This window comes from Dermacentor variabilis, chromosome 9 (genome assembly GCF_050947875.1).
Source record: "Dermacentor variabilis isolate Ectoservices chromosome 9, ASM5094787v1, whole genome shotgun sequence".
Lineage (NCBI taxonomy): Eukaryota > Metazoa > Arthropoda > Arachnida > Ixodida > Ixodidae > Dermacentor > Dermacentor variabilis.
In genome coordinates, this window is record NC_134576.1 from 87586588 (window position 1) to 87603183 (window position 16596).

Here is a 16596-nt window from a genome sequence, read left to right on the forward strand (position 1 = left end):
CCGGACGCCAAAAGGAGGGCTCCGATTTCTTCTGTTGAGTGAAGTGCTCTCCCGTCTCTCTACTTCGGTCAAACCTGACCGCCAACTCTTTGCGATGTTAAAATAAACAAGTTGTTTTGTTGTTACCAGTCGACTCATGCTTTGCCGGGACCTTCGGATGCTTCCAGTTGTACCCCAGGCCGCCAGGCCAACGCTACCCTTGGGGCTTGCGACCCAGGTACAACCACGGGCGTCAGCGCCGAGTTCCCAACAGATCGTACCAGCGGTGCGATCCAAACAGAGTGTAACAAAAGATAACGAAGCAGCTGACAGTGGCCGTAGGCAACAAGAATGTTAAATGACCGAGAGTGGAAGAGATAGAGCGTGAGAGGGCAACCGGCCAACGCCGGCGAGGGGCTTGTCTAGACACGCTCTCCTAGCGCCCCTTAATGTACACTATTTCTAAATTTTTTGATTCCGCGACCCGCACACAACCGGACGCCGTGAAATAAGGCATGTGTTTAAACGAGCACTGACTCTCTCGCGCATGCGTAGCAAAATCCTCCTCCCAAACCCGCTTGCCTCGTCTGTCCCAGCAGCCAGCTATTGAATCTCCTGCGGAAGCCGTCGCCAAATCCTCCTCACAAGCTCTCTCGTCTCTCTCATCAGCCCTGCGCTCTCTCCTCCTCCGTGCGCGAGTTGTAGAGGTCGCTCGGGGCTGCAGAGCCGGCGGCAGCAGCAGCGTACAGCAGCCCCAGCAGCGGCTCATTCGCTTTCACGGCGTCGTCTGCACAGCTAGAGCCAGCAGCAGCCGTGACAACAGCAACGCAGTCGGGGACCGCTGCAGATTTTGTCACCCGATCCCCATACACGTCATAGGCCGTCATAAGCCTCGCTGTCTCAAACCGCAGGTGAGTATTGTCTCACGCTTTCTAACGGTTTTTTTTTTTTTCTTGCGGCTCCCGCCAGTGTCCCAGCCTTTGTTTTGTGTTGCTCGCTGTCGCGCGAGAGGCGTTCGGTGTTCTGTGAGCGCTCCGCGTTGAGCGTGCGTTATCTCTGCGCGTGCGAGGGATGTCGGACAAGTTAAAGAAGTCGGGTTTTGCGCGATAGCAACAAGTTGGCATTGAGTCGTATTCGCGCCGGTCGCGCGTTTCGTCCAGCTTGGTTTCTAATGCCAGTTCGCTTTCTAAATCGAGTCTGGTGTGGCTCACACAAACGTCGAAGACTCCAAATTACGTAAGCTTTTATGACATCCGCTTTTCCCGCCGTACAGTCCGGTCGAGAGGAGGGAATTAACGGACGGAGCGAGGAAGCCGAAGGAGGGGGTGCCTCAAACCAGTGGCCTTGTCTATGCTTCAAAAAGCCTGCTGCGCAGACAACGTTCGAACGCGTCCGTTTCCTGGTGTTGCCAAATCAGTTCTTCCGCCATTATCGTTTACAACAATGTGAGGCGGGAAGTTGAGCGTGGGTTCTTTGATATGACGTGAATGCAGTGGCGTAGCAACAGGGGGGGCCGGGGGGCCGTGGGCCCCGGGTGCAAGGGGCCAGTGAAGGGGGGGGGGGGGGCGTGTCATACATCTGAAGACACCTCTATTTCCGCCGGCTACACCCGGGGAGTGGGGTGACAGAAGGCCTATGGGCCCCGGGTGCCAGACGACCTAGCTACGCCACTGCGTGAATGTGCTATTTTGCGCTATGCATTACACAGTAGTTATTTTACTTCATTTAAAATTGTGTAAAACTTGAAACGTGCCTACAAGATTTTACCGCGAAGCTGCTTATGGCTATGCTTCCGTGAATTTCTCTCACGCGCGTGTGCAAATGTTGTGGGCCAATCCCGAACATAGTACGATACCGGGCCAACCCGCGGCGGAGGTGAAGCAGGCTCCAAGCACTCCGCCAGCTTGCAAAAATAAGTTTGAAATCTTGGGTCGAAATAGAATCCGTATCAAGTACTAAGTTGTTCAGAACAGATAACACTTTAACCCGAGTCGGCCATATCTACAATGTCTACGCTCGCACCACCTTTTCTTTGTCGGCGTGCCAAGCGCTTGCGTAACTACTTTCCTTCCGCTCTCCCGTGGTGGCGGCCCCGTCGAAACGCAACGTGTGTATAGTTTTTGTTTCGTTCTCGTGAATTCCTTTAGATGGCACGGTGACGGAGTGTGGACATGTGTAATACTAGTGTGCTGTTTACTCGAAATTTGATCCTTGCATTCTTTTTGTTCTTCGTCTAATTCTCTATATTTTATAAAGTTTGCCATTCGTATCACTATCACGCATCTTCAAGCGACCCTTAAGTCTAAGTGTCGACGCTGCATGTAACGCAAGAAGTAAACGCAACATGCTGTGACAGTCCGACTGCTCTCGCGGGACTGAACAACGCTCAACTGTCGTTCGACATAATCGTAGAATCGCGACCTAGGACAGTGAACTTTGCCTTGAACTGCGTTGAAATCAAACAGTACCTCCGCGATGGACCTCCGCGCATAAGAAATACATATTTTGCGACGTCTTTTGGCACAGCTGCATGGGAAAGTAAGAAAGCAGCTTAAGTTATGATTTGAAGCCATCGCTTCAAAGCCCAGTGGCGGCCTGTGCAGCTGCTTGTGCACGTGAGCAGGATCTCTCACGACAAAGTTCGGAAACCAGTGCTGCTCGTTATGTTTTTTTTTTTTTTTGAAAGGGAGAAACAAGGGACTGCTACACAGCAGTCACACGAACATATGTCAATGCTCTGCTACAAAGCAGAAGGAGGGAGACAGCAAAAAGAAAAGCGAAGCCTAGCTAGAAGTGTGTCCCTCGCGCCTTCATGTAAGACGACGTCAGTTCACAAAACACTCAAAAGCTTATACATAATGAGGCGCAGTAGGCAAGGATGGAGACAGGAGCGCACACGCACGGGCGCCGTACTTCCAAGCCGCACGTTATGTACATTCGTGATCCGACTATCGTCTTGTGTGCGTTCCTCTGTCTCCGTCATTGTCTACATGGACTGCGAAAGCTTCCCTGTCAAGCAGTAGGGAAAGGCAGACGACAGGGAGATGCAGAAGTATCGTCTGCAATCCGCTACATGTTAAGTAGCGCGCGCAATGCCTAAATATGTACCGCCAGCGCCATTGCGCATGAACTTCGTACGCTAGGTGGACAGCGTCCCTCATCTCTGGGTCTTCTGCTTCTAGAAGCACCAAGGAGAAACGCTGAATCATTTTAGGTTGATAAAGTATTCTAGGATAACTCCACTTTCGTTGTTTTCGTGGTATCAGGCTGATTATTGCTAGGGAAAATGATGGTCAAAGTTTCAATTTTGAATTTCGCACTGAATCTCGCGGGCAATTACGTCACCCTGACGTCATGAATCGCAAGGTTTCTTTTTCATTTCGGCCGTTATTATTCAGCGACATTTCTTGGAACTTTCGAAGTTCAGTCCTTGGCTCTGTTAGAATACAGAGTAGCCTGTTTTTGACCGATAACAATTTAACTAAACCCGAGCAGACGATGTCAAAATCCATGACGTCACGGCGCGTTGGTGCGGTAATTTGAAGGCGGCGTCGCCACCTGTCTTTTGTTTTTGTTTCTGGGGGTCTCCTCGCGGCAAGAAGGGCTTTTCTTTTTTTTTACTATCGAAGGGTAATTTACTAGCACAGCTAAAATCATTTTTTCTCTTTAGGGACAATTTAAGCACGGTGCAAACAGCAAGATGCTCCGGCGGTGCCCCGCCGTATGGGGAGGAAAACGTCTACAAAATGTTCGCTGCCTCTAGGGGGTGGCACCTTTCTTGGGGGCGCTAAAGAGACTTGCGAATATATATGCGTGGCAATGCAGCAGCATATCTGCGCCTTAATTTTAGCACAGAGAAATTGGGAATTGTGATCTTTAATGAAGACACGTGTATGTAATTAGGTGGTATGAATTCAACAGCCAGTCATACTCACAGTAAAGTAATATAAGCACCTGAGTGCATGCGTAAACGAGAAAAAGACCTACTCAAACATTTACCAAGGCAATCTGAGGATGAATGGAAAGTGGAATGCCGCAATGATGAAACAAAGAGTACTCTGGGGTTACAATAAATGTAAGGTGGAGCGAGGAACTTGGATAGGACTAATGGTGCCAGCGTTAACGTTCGCAAATTCAATTCTTTGCTTAACATCACAGATCTTGTCGGGCATAGACGTTAACCAAGGGTTGGCAGGGGCGATTGGCGTTGGGGGCCCACAGTAAAACCACAAATCAGGCAGTGCAGAGTGACCTTGGTTGGGCCTCTTTTGAAGTCAGCGCAGCGTAATGTTAGTTGTGAAGAAAGACTCGGGAACGTGGATGAAATAAAATGGGCGGCCTAACTGTACAAATATCTGCAGCTCAGACCCATGGATGGACACGGAATGGAAGCAGAAGTCAAGAAGGCTGACAACAAACTACAGTGTAAATGAAGGTACAAATAGACGACCAGAAGTCATCGAAATGAAAGTGAGAGAAACAGACGGTAAATTGCATGCAAAGGACGGAAACAAAAAGAGACCGTGGCGATTTGCGAGTACGGCAAGAAAGAAATTAGGAGAGAAAAAGTGTACGACAGCACAAAGGGCAGCGCCTTGCTATTTGAGGTTCGTGTTGGCTACCCGAGGACAAAAACACATCGCAGCAGATATTCGCAAAGGGTTCAAGGCATGTGTCGTCTGCTGCAGCGAAATTCCGCAAACGACTCAGCACATCGCAAAGGAATGCCAAGATATTCCACCAGCAAGAAGACCTATACGGTACGACCATTTAAAAACTGCGGAGGAAGGCCATAAGTTCAACCAGTAGATCACGTCAGCGAAAAGCACTTTTATACTGCTTTTCCCACCAAGACGTGGACTTCTCAGCACGGCGGCCGTTGTAGCTAGCATGCAGAACCCGGTCGAGCACGTCCTGCAGATGCGGCACAGGTGCGACGATATTTCGGAGCTGCTCGAGTTACTCTTCAAAGCGCGTCGAGCGCAGGAGGCAGAGTGCAACGAGAGAACAAAAACGGCTTACCGCAGTAACGACCTTATAAGTCAGAAAGCATCCGAGGCCTCCTCGTCTACTCCTCGCGTTACATGTGTTAAAGACGGCATCAAGCGACGCGCTTGCGAGCGCTCGAGACGACACCGAAGAAGCCCCGGGTCCGTGTCGTAAAAGGAGCATCGAAGGTTGTGCGAGTTTTGACTTTGAACGTTTTGAAAATCGGTCACTTCTTGAATAAAACGCAGCCGTTTGCATCAGCGCGAAACAGACCGGTATGTCAGTGCGGGCAAATTCAGCCTAAACGCTTCCACTCCAGAAGTATTACTGCGTGTCCATCTCATGTTACATAAATGGAGGTCGCAGTGATCCAATAGCGTATTGGATATGAGCCAAAATCGCAACATAAGTGACATCGTGGATCGACGTCTGTCAAATTTCTCGGACGTATTCGTCGTTCGCATACGCATGCGCGAACTCAGCTCGGGCTTCGGACAAATAAAATAAATCAAGTACCCGACCGTATTTGTATTGCTGCCGGAGGTTCCGCGTTATCAACCTGTTGTATCCGACGGTATTTTTAAATATGCAGGCACACTATAGACCACCACGATAATAAACGCTGACTCCTAGTCGCAGAGGATCGTATCTGCACTCGTGTATTTACTTTCGCTATCCTAACGTGTCTGAGCCGAAAGATAAGTAGCCGCTAGCTATGTCCGCAGTGACACAGTCGCTCTAGAGGAATGTAAGAGACAGCAGACGCTTCGCGACAAGCTTTCTCTTTGAGAATTTGTTGGCGCATAAAAACTAACGAACACATCGAAGTGAAGAAAATTTTCTTTCTGCCTGTTTTTTTTTCTCCCTAAACGATAACACCGTAAAGAACCATGGCCGCTAGGTTATTTTGTCCTGTAACATCGTTAGCTTTATACCTAGAACGGCGCTTTGCGATTTCAGTCACGTTCTCGATTGATGTGATCATGTCAGTCTAGTACGCACATCCGTTAAAGTTGACCGTTTGAGACTTCTGTGCGTCCACTTGGCTATTTGTATACTGTCTAATGGCGTCTTCGTCAGATGCTTGGCCACAGTCCCTTGCACTAATATCCCAATAGCAGACCGCCCACCAACAATCCACAAATACGTGTTCTATAGATTCTGTTTTTTTTTTTTTTTTTTGCAGAGTAAACAGTTAGTTCCTCACGGTAAATATTCCCCTTTTTCTTCTGGCCATGCTTTCACCGGAAAGGTATCAGCATGTAGTTTAAAAAATAAAGTTTTCGCAGCCTCTGCTGCCATCATTCGTTTCACACGTTTTAGCTCTTGGTCTTGACAGTGAATTAACCGATACAGTTGTTCTGGGAACATAACGTCTAATAAATCCGAGCTTATGCGCTTACGTGTCTCAGCAGACTAGTATTCGATGGAAAAATTGTGGTTGAAGAAACCTACTAGTACTGTCACTTCATGTAAAAATGTATTCGCTGCGTAGCACCCGTCTTCTCTCATCGAGTCAACAAAGTAAGATAAGCCATTGCTCAACCGGAATTGAATAACTGCTCGCAAGAAAAGGTTCGTTGTGCCTCGCAGGGACAAAGATCTAGAAACCAGTTGCTTTAAGTTGTTAACAAGTTCGGTAGCGACAAGCCTCTCTGACCTAACTTGCGAAACACAGGTTGCTTCCGCTTGTACTTTCGTATTCGGACTGCCGAAGAAACACAGCGAATACTCTTATGAAATTTCTTAAAACTGAATCGGGAACAGCTCAGGACTTTCAGAAGATACTAGAGCTTGCAAATCAAGAAGATCCTGCAAATGGCCGCACGTGCGACTATTGAGAAATCACATCCGCCCCCCTTGTCTGTTTGAACTTTCAATTGTTGCACCTTCCCGCTCCATAAATCTTTGGTGTCTCGATGAGCGCCTAGTGGTAACCCTATAGGTGAATCGCAGGTACTCCGAGATCGTCGGTCATGTGACCTGCTATGTTTCCAAAGCACGGCACACTTGCAACGCTGAACGGAGTGGCAACGTGGAACGTGGGAACGCGTAAGCGTTCGGACAAGCACGTGGTGGCACCACGTCACGCGTTTCTCATCAGCGCCAGCGTTCTCTCGGCTCGTCGATCGCGGTCATCGAGTTCTCCCCGTTCGTACGGGTTCCGTCACGTGCTTATGCTTACTGCGATTCATACTGCCCCGAAAGGGAGGAAGGAAATCGACTTTATTCCAAGGTCCTGCAGGCCACGAGAGCTTTGGGCTCTCGGGGAGTGGGCGTCTCCCACGACGGAACCGGGAGGTTGAGTTTCCTGGCGGCGTCGTGGACCTGCTGGGCGGCCCAGAGTTGGGGAGCGAGTTCTTCGCTCTGGATTGCTTCTTCAAACTTGCGCTTGTCCGGTTCTGAGTTTATGTGAGCTTGCGAGCACGGCCAGAGTAAATGATAGACGTTAAGCCTCGAAAGCTACGATCCTTATTTCGTGTTGTGCCGTATAAACCCGTGTAAGGGCCGCGCCTCCAACTTGGCAGCCCAGAACATTGAGTCCAAAACATTGAGACAAAATAGTTTCTACCAAAAATCAATCGCGTTGACTGCGCTGACGCTGCAGCACGCGCGCATCATCAAAATGAGTCTATACGGTACTGTAATGCACTGCTATCGTATTCGTTGCTTCACCCCTACCGCGAAAGTGTGGTAATTTTTCTTCACATGCTTGCTGATAAGAGACGGTGGGGGACGCTTTCTTACACGCGAACTTTAAAGTGTTGCACGTTTTGTTACAAACCGCTAACCAGAAAAACATGTGGGTTATATTGAGTGAAAAGAGGAAAAAATTAAGCAACCTGTGCAAAATGACCGTCCCAGCATCTAAGCCCAAACGAGGATGCCTTATCAAACACCGAAATAAATTTAGAGAGCGCGCAAATAACGTAGTATATCAGATCCCCCTGTCCTAGCTGTGGTACTTATTGCATCGGAGAGACAGGCTGATGCGTTAATGAAAGGCTGAAAGAACAAAATGCACAATGTAGACCTCGCAAAACAGGGATAGCCTTCTGCCCTGCAGCACGTTTGGATGCAGCCCAAGATTCACAGAGTGCAGTATCATCGCAAAATATGGAGATCGTGTCACGTGCGCGATAATCGAAGGGAAAAAAAATGTATGCTTAAACGAAGGTTGCGTCAGTACCTCCTCTTTCTCTCTTAAGAAGGAGATGAGATACCGCGGGCTATCACTATGTTGAATTTTTCTCTATCTATCTATCTATCTATCTATCTATCTATCTATCTATCTATCTATCTATCTATCTATCTATCTATCTATCTATCTATCTATCTATCTATCTATCTATCTATCTATCTATCTATCTCTCGCTGCGTTCTGCGCATGACTGTTGTGCTTCTGTGTGACTATATATAGCGATGCTTTCCGAAAAGGAAATAAACTGTTGGAAGTAAGCGCTCTGTTCTCTGTTGTTCTCTGTGGTGTACTTGTGCTGTCAATGAAACTTTGAAGGCATTTGTTTGTTAGTTTATCTGGGCTTGTTGGTTCGTATTTGCGAAGGAATAAATAGCACAAACTTAGGCGAATACGAGGATAAAAGCACACGGAAAAGTGTTTCCTTCTCTATTCATTATGGTGATACGATGCGGGTAATTAGGACCAAAGGTTGAGCAGACTTTGAAGGTACTGAAGCAGCTCAATATAGCCTAATAACACGCCGCATGTTGCTGGGCCAACCGGTTCACATTGGCGAAGTGATTAACAGCGCGAATTTAGACGACGGCGAAAAGGGGACAAAGGCGATGGAGTTGCCCTGTGTGCTTCCCCCCTTTATTTATAGTTTCGCGGTGTTTATATTCTTTTGCCAACGAAACAGTTACGTAAGGTTCATAGTATCTATCAGCGCCGCAACACAGGGGACGAAAGAAATTTTTGCAGAAACAGTCGACGATTGTCACTGTAACTGAACGAACGAAAGAACGAACGTTTTGCTTGCCGAATGCGACCAACATCCACCGACCAATCACGAAAACAGAACAAAGAGGCAAAGAAAGGTATTCGCTTTAAAAAAAATGACTTGAACATTGACGAAGCGCCTGCACTAACTCGCCACGGATGAACACCTTACTTTTAACTCCCGCGAATACGCGAAAAGGAGCTGCCTTTACTGCGTCAAGCTGCACCGGGTCTAGAATCAACGCGGCGGACACGGTAGCAGCTGAGCGTTTATTAGCTTTCGGAGCGTCGGCTCGCAGTTTCCTACAGATACGCGTCGGCTGACACGTCGGGCATCCGTCGGGGTTCAACGTACTCACTGAAGCATGTCGCTGGCGCGTCTGCGTCTCAGGAAATGAGGTGGGTTGAGTGGGAGCGCCGAACGGTGGAAATATCGCCGTGCGGCCAGTGCGACGGCGAAAAAAAGCGCATGTTCGGTCATTGACTGCCATAGTTTCGTTTTCGGTGAGTCAGCGTTAGCCGACTTCATTTGCGCGTCCAGTCCTCCGGGTGAGTAAGACGTGGAGGAAAGAGAAAGAAAAAGTTGGGAGACAGCATCGCGCAACACGACTGAAGCCAAAAACGGTAGTGGCCCAGCACGTGATCGTCGCGTCAGAGCGCGCGGTAGGTTTTAGTGCTCCCGCTCTGGCAGGTAGAGCCGCGGCAACGCAGCCGAAGAAGTGCGCATCGACTGAATACTGCCGCGAACCAAACGTTCCAGGACAGTACGACGAGTGTCGAAGATCACATGTTGCAACCACTACTGCGAGGAAAGGGGTGAGGAGAATGGAGCGCTTGCCGAGGCTAAATGCGTGACTCTCCTTGTTTGTTTCCTTCCTTTATGGCTGAGGCAGTGTTTCGGGGGGGGGGGGGGGGGGGGGGGTTCGTTTTTTTTTTTTTGGATATGCGAGGCGTGACGTCACGATCTAGCGTCACATTCGGCGTGTTCGCAAAAGATGAGTGACCGGGGGCTACAATTCTGGGCGTTGCCAAATGCCGCCATATTGTCGAATTTTTCATATTGCCAGCTGCCAATTGAATGTCGCCATTGCAGAATTTGACAATATGGTGGAATTTGTGATACTATCGCGGTCGCTTCTTCGACTGTACATATATCAGATTAGGCATGGTGAATGACATAACGTGAATGGCATTTCATATCATCAACGACACGACATATTTGTCATGGTATGAACATCGTGACATAAATGGTATGAAGACATGATGCCGTCGTGGTCATTGCTTTAACTCAATATACGTCAGAATATGAATTAACTGCATGCATGACCTGACATGGACGAGATGACATAAATGTCATGACATGAATGACATGCGTGTTATGGCATCAATGACATGATGCTGTCGGGGTCGTTTGTTTAACTCGTTATATATCTGGATATGAATGATGACCTGCGTGCATGACCTGACATGAATGACATGCATGTCATGACATCATCATCATCATCATCATCAGCCTGGTTACGCCCACTGCAGGGCAAAGGCGTCTCTCATACTTCTCAAACTACCCCGCTCATGTACTAATTGTAGCCATGTTGTCCCTGCAAACTTCTGACATGGCATGACATGAATGCCATGAATTGCATCAGATGACATTATTGACAAGGCATGAATGGGCATGTCATTCCATGTCATGTCATGCTCGCATTTCTCTCCACACATATCCTGATGCATATCCAGTTAAAGAATTAACGACGCCATCACCCCATGTCGTTTATATCATGTACTATAGATACCTTTACCTTAAAGTTATATACATAAAAACCGGGTATAGCTGATACTCTAAAATAATGAGGAAAATGCGGAGTTGGGTAAGTCATGTAATGCTTAGGACAGATGACCAGTGGCCTATGCGACGCGATAGATCTTGCGTAATTTTTTTAATCGCGTATATAAGAGATCGCAGGCTTTCGTTGCATCATGGAATTGCGAAAGAAAGAAAGAAAGCATGCGCAAAGCTTTAACGCATCGCAAATTGAAAGTGATGTTTTCAAATGGTGCTCTGCAGAAACTGTATTGAAATTGCAGCTGTGAATTTAATAATTAAAAAAGTTTGTCACTTAGTGAATTCTACACTTCGTTAATTAGAAAATGCAAGAATACTGGAGGCTTCTTCAGGAGCTTGCTAGCAACGTACGGTTGGTTTCATCCGTACAGAGGGCTTCATAATTTTTTTTCAAAAACTCTGCTGCGTGTTAGCCGGGGCACCGAACAGCGCGAACCGCGGATGCGTCGCGTGGTATGCCATTTCGCTTGCAGCTGTATTTATTCTTTTCGTTTTCCTCCGGAGCGAGAGTTTTTTTTCTTGATTGCTTCATAGTTTCGTTTTCGAACGGCATGCGTGCGATGCGCTGCAAGGCCGTCTGACTGTTCTTTTTTTAATTTTTGCGGAGCGTGGTATAAACAGGGCGAGCGCCTGTCAGCGACGACCGGCTGCGCAAAGTATTGCGTTGCTCCTTCAGCTCAAGGTCTCTGACTCGCACTGCCGTGGTTTCGGTTTCCGGGGTCGCTCGCCGCTGCCAGCTGGCGACCTGACTCATAGCCGTGGTCGCTGAGGCTATTCGCGGACGCAGTCGTCCCACTCTGATCCGAAACCGAAACTATGTGCTAAGCGACGTAAGCTAAACAAGAACGAGCTAGGAGTTTTGTTGGCTACACTGCCTTGTAAAACTACACAGCTCGCAATGTTTACTTCACCACCATGGATTTCCTTTTCTTTTTTTAAGAAGAAAAACGGAGACGCGACTTTACTCCCTTGGGAATCTGACGGAGTGAAAAAGCGGCACGGATTGACGTCAGGGGACGCATGCATGGCCGATCACTTTCGGCGATACTATCGCCTTCGCGTGACGTAGTGCTCGATTAACCAATCAACTCATCCGATTTTGCTCAAGCAGCCAATCAGCTTGCGCCAGGTGTCCGAGGCGATAGTGATCGCCGAAAGTGATCGTCCCAGAATACGTCCCCAGTCTGTCTAGAGAATGACGTTTATTAGTGAAAACATCGCGACGTGAATTGGCGTAAAAATTAATTTCATTTATTTCGTGCCTCGTCGTCTGTTGTTCACGGGCAACGGTGCGGCGTGCAGATGATCAGTTGACAGCGTCACGGAAACAGGAACGCGACTCAAAGCATGATTGTCGTGGCTTACTCGTCAGTGCATTGGCAGTGCTCAGCGTTTTCTTTCTTTTTCTTGTTTATTTTTTTTTGGGGGGGGGGGGGGGACGGCGGGATTCCGCGTACGTCGGTGTTTATCCAAACAAATCATTTTCGCGTTTTCTATGTTGTTCTTCTTTTCTAGCGCCAACTGTAATGTTTTCTTTTGCCGAACATTTTCTCTGAGGAAATTCGGCGTACCTATTTATAGGTGTTAAACCATGGATTGAATCTTGGCATTTCATTTTTTCGGCTCTAACGTTTATTTCCGAATAAAGCTGAACCGGTTTCATTTTAGTTTATTTCTGTTACAATCCTTTTTCCCGAGGTACAACGGCATTTTTTTTTCTTTTCGGGCATTACCTACATCGAAATTTATCAGTCCTTTCAGCAACCTCTGTTGTGCATTATTATAGATGGAGTTATGTATACGTGCGTTGCATGCGGCTTCTCTCTCTCTCTCTCTCTCTCTCTCTCTGAACGTCTTCAGAGGCTGTTTACGGCCACACAGAATTTTATAAAATAAATTCTGAGAATACCTACCTTCCAGGTTCGTAGAGAACACCAAATCTGCTCGAAGTTTTCTAGCGCTTCACTGAGGCGTGACTATGCGTATCGCGCAGCGACGTCACAACTAAGTTAATTGTTGAAGATTACGTTGTGGTCGCTGATGGAAGTTAAAGACGAAAGCACGTGCAAGTATATTACGTGGCCATATGAATTTTCCTGGAAACCTGGACATATACATTATATTTATATTAATAACGTAGGTTAGTGTGGCGTGGTTTATTTATCACTCGAGTTTTTCTTCTCTATTGTCATAATGTTTGCATCGCGTTCGACATAACCAGTGGTGTATGTTCTAATTTTAAAGGCATTTAATAAACGCTAATAAATTTATGTGATTACCGTATCTACACTCCATGACAGAAAGTCTTTATAGCTTTGAAATGCCAGGGGGTCTCGAGTCTCGTGTTGCATGCTCATCGTGGGGACGGAATATGGCGGGTGCTGCTGTCTTAATTTGCTATATTCGCGTGTTTGCGCCAGCTTAGCTTTACTGTATGTTCTTGAGTTGCATCTTTATGAAGCATATTATAGTGAGACATATAAATCATCAAAAGTTCAGACCCTGTTCTCGCACTGCAGTCCTCTCCCGATACAAATAAAATCCTTATCATCATCAACGGCCTCCGTCATCATCAACGGCCTCATCATCAACGACCTGTGATGTTTGACGGATCCAACCTCCCCCCCCCCCCTTTCCTTCCTCCTCAAGACATGCCGGCTGACAGCATTGAGCGCGTAAGTTATAAAGCTAGGTATGATGACATTGCTCATAAAGAAAAAAAAAAGTACCAAAGCGTGCTACCCGCGCTACTGGCAGCTGTCGCCTGTGCCAGCAGCAGCATGTATAGATGGCGTCGAAATCCACCTCCAGCGACGGCCCCCACCGATTAACAGAAGCCAATCTCTAAGGCCATGCTTTTGCTGACTACACGCCCCGGAAGCAACCGCAGAGCTGGAAACACGCCATGTACTCCTTGTTTTTGACAACGCCTATTGCGAGAGTGGAGCTAGCCAACGTACGTCATGACTCTTCCACTTCCCCAGTGCCAAAACCGAACCCGGCTTAAGCAGCAATAAAATAAACTGGAGGACGCTCAAGCTTCACCTTTTAAGACTGAAACGCGATAGTACTCAATGATCCCTGACTGCTTCTCACGCTTCGCGGCAACTGCAGCTTATGTAACCGTAAAGTTTACCGATAAACGCTGGCGGCGAACGCTACACACGAAAGCGAGGTTTCGGGTAGAAACGCGGCCTCTCGCGTGGGCCGATCCCGGAGGTAGTGCACAGCCGCGCCCCCCCCAAAAAAGTGCAACACTTTCAGGTTTCTGTTACAGCTCCAAGCTGTGGCCGCTTTCGCCGTACCGCGCAGGTGCTCTCGAATGGCACATGCGTTCCCTCTCCGCGATTTCCTGTAGCATTCAGTTACGTTGTGGTACTCGGCTTTCGGCCGTGGTGTGGAGACACCGCTCGCCCCGGTGTGTATACAGTCGCGCCTGTTTCGTTCACCCTGCTTCCAAAGCCGTGTGTCCGCGAGCAGTGAGGTCATCGTGTTGCAGACGTCGGTCGTCTCGGCTAGCAGGAGAGCAATACGAGAACCGAGCAGTGTACGGAAATAACAACTCAGCCGGCAGCCCGAACAATATCCCAAGAGCACGAGGGAGAAAGCAACCTCGGTACGTCGATTCCCCAGGCGTATGCTTTGTGCTGCGGATGAATGGAGCCTGTAGTGGGAGCACTGCCGCTTGCGCGCTACCAAAAAGTTCACTTGAGATCTTTTTGTGCTCATTTCACGTTATTTTGGGCACGTTTGGCCGATAGCTTCTCGTGTGATTTTTGGGTCCCTGATTTCAAAGGCTCCCTAATATATTGTGCATCGTTAGGAGGCCTGACCGGATTACGGGAAGCGCGTTGAACCGCTCATGAAAACTCTTGAAACTTTTGAAAAGACTTCTTTTAGAACACAGCTAAAGCGCTCGCTAGGCACCTACGGATCTCGCCTCACAACTTCACCTCGTTCACGACCGCGCTTGATGATTGTTGTAAATCATTCTGACAGCCCTCCCCCTCCCTCCCGGCCTATCTTTTCTTTAATGCTGTCGGTGTTTTTACTTAATCGAAATTCATATTTTTGTTGTACCCCGTTCACTGAGGGCTACACGCGCTTTAGTCCAACCAATGCAAATGGCGCCCTGATCTGCAGGTCTGCCCAGCTTTCGAAGCTTTTTTTTTTATTCGTGTGCTATATTCTTTTTTCCTTAGACGAGACACTTTCCTCACGATGGAGAACGCCGACGGATTTGTCGACATGGCGGACATCCTTGACGAATTGGAAGGACACGAGTCCACCAAAAAGGTGAGCCCCGTTTGCTCTTGATACAAATCTGCCTTCAAAGCCGCTCTCTCTCAGGTCTCCGCCCACACGCACTTAGCGTTCACCCTTTTTTTTAAATTCTGTCAAGTACAGGTTATACAAGCCTGCGAGCTAGTTTGACGCGTTATGATCAGAGCTGTCGGCCTATTACGACCGCGCTCCGCGAAGAGGACAACAAGTGTCTTTCTAGACGCTATTTCTTCGTTTATCTTGTGTCATCGGAGGTTTATGGGGAAAACATATTTTTACATTTCACGTTCATAGAAATAATGTCTCGCATGTTTCTTAACCTGTACTTTTTACACCGAGCAGCAGTGTGTGTGTGTGTGTGCAGAGGGGAGATAAAATTGCACACATCCTCTTCAGATTTTGATCCAAGATATTAGCCTTCCTCTACAGGAAAGAGGGCATTGCTTTGCTATTCCAGTTTGCTGTGTTTAGGCAGTACACCGTTCATAGCCTATGCAGAAATGCGAACGTCGAAAGCGTGAGGTGTGGACGCTGCGATGTCGGGAGTAACGAGGCGATATATAAATGGTGACGACGTGTACGCACAGAGAACACATGTCTAAATATAATTAAGCATTCTATACCCCTTGTGTAGCAGTGGCGCATTCCCACTTGTGGAGGATGCGCCATGAGTGGGGGGAGAGGGGGGGCACAAGTGTAAGAAATTTTAGCAAGTCAAAGCAGTTGAATTCCACGCGCTCTCCTGTGTGCTTTAGAGATAGCTATAAGCCGACGTTATATGCACAGGTTCTATGTCCTGATTTATTGCTTTATGATGCGGAACAGAGATGCGCTCACTGGCTCTAATTAATTGTTCTAATTAACCCTCCCGACAAGCGAAGAGTATCGGTTTCAATAAGTCTTCGCATGCACAAGTGCGACGGTATCGGACCTTTGGACTAAGACACATGGTCGTAGTGTAGTCCAAATATATGCAGCACTGGGGGACAAGGGGAAGGCCAGTATATTGTAACTAATAACGGATGACAGCATGGGAAATGCTAGCAGCACGCGAATTGAACTGTTGAAAAGATAATGCTTCATAGATGTCCCCCTTCCTCCTTTTTTTTTCGCGCAGGTTACAAGTACTCCTTTGAAAGAAGCGCCGAAGGCAGCGACTGGCTCATCAGCGGCGAGTAGGCTGTCTGAGAACGGTAAGTTTGAGTGAAGATCAACTAAGAAAGGTAAGGAAATGCAATGGGGGATGCTTAAATCCAATAAAATGCGGTATACTACGACTCCGAACGTGTCTGCTCGAAGCTTGCAAAGCGTCCGTGAACGCTTCAAATTGGTAGCGTGTATATCATCACCATGCTTATTTGCTTAAAAGCCGATGTCTGAGAAGCGCCCGAATACGTAGAATACGTAGCAGCATTCCAACCAATATGTAGCTGTAGCCAATGTTTCGATAAGGGGGACGATGTCTTCCGTCAGGGCAGCGACTATTGTCGGAACGTCGGCTTCGGAGCGACATTTCTTGTTCCGCTATTGTTGGTCACAT

General features: G+C 47.8%; 1 protein-coding gene and 1 pseudogene across 2 annotated transcripts in view; one reads left to right on the forward strand and one right to left on the reverse strand.

The window, feature by feature from the left end:
* The first annotated feature begins 714 nt into the window (after positions 1 to 714).
* Positions 715 to 16596, forward strand: part of LOC142557069 (ribonuclease 3-like) — a 30639-nt gene continuing 14757 nt past the window's right edge. The window contains exons 1-3 of one of the 2 annotated variants that reach the window (XM_075668637.1): positions 715 to 890; positions 14975 to 15068; positions 16174 to 16249. In XM_075668637.1, the coding sequence (XP_075524752.1) occupies positions 14994 to 15068; positions 16174 to 16249 (151 nt within the window). In that variant the 5' untranslated portion in view covers positions 715 to 890; positions 14975 to 14993. Of the gene's footprint in view, positions 891 to 1109; positions 1216 to 14974; positions 15069 to 16173; positions 16250 to 16596 lie in introns of those variants that run through there. The other variant, XM_075668636.1, reaches the window with a different exon arrangement.
* On the reverse strand, positions 1801 to 1978 carry LOC142558700 (U2 spliceosomal RNA; annotated as a pseudogene).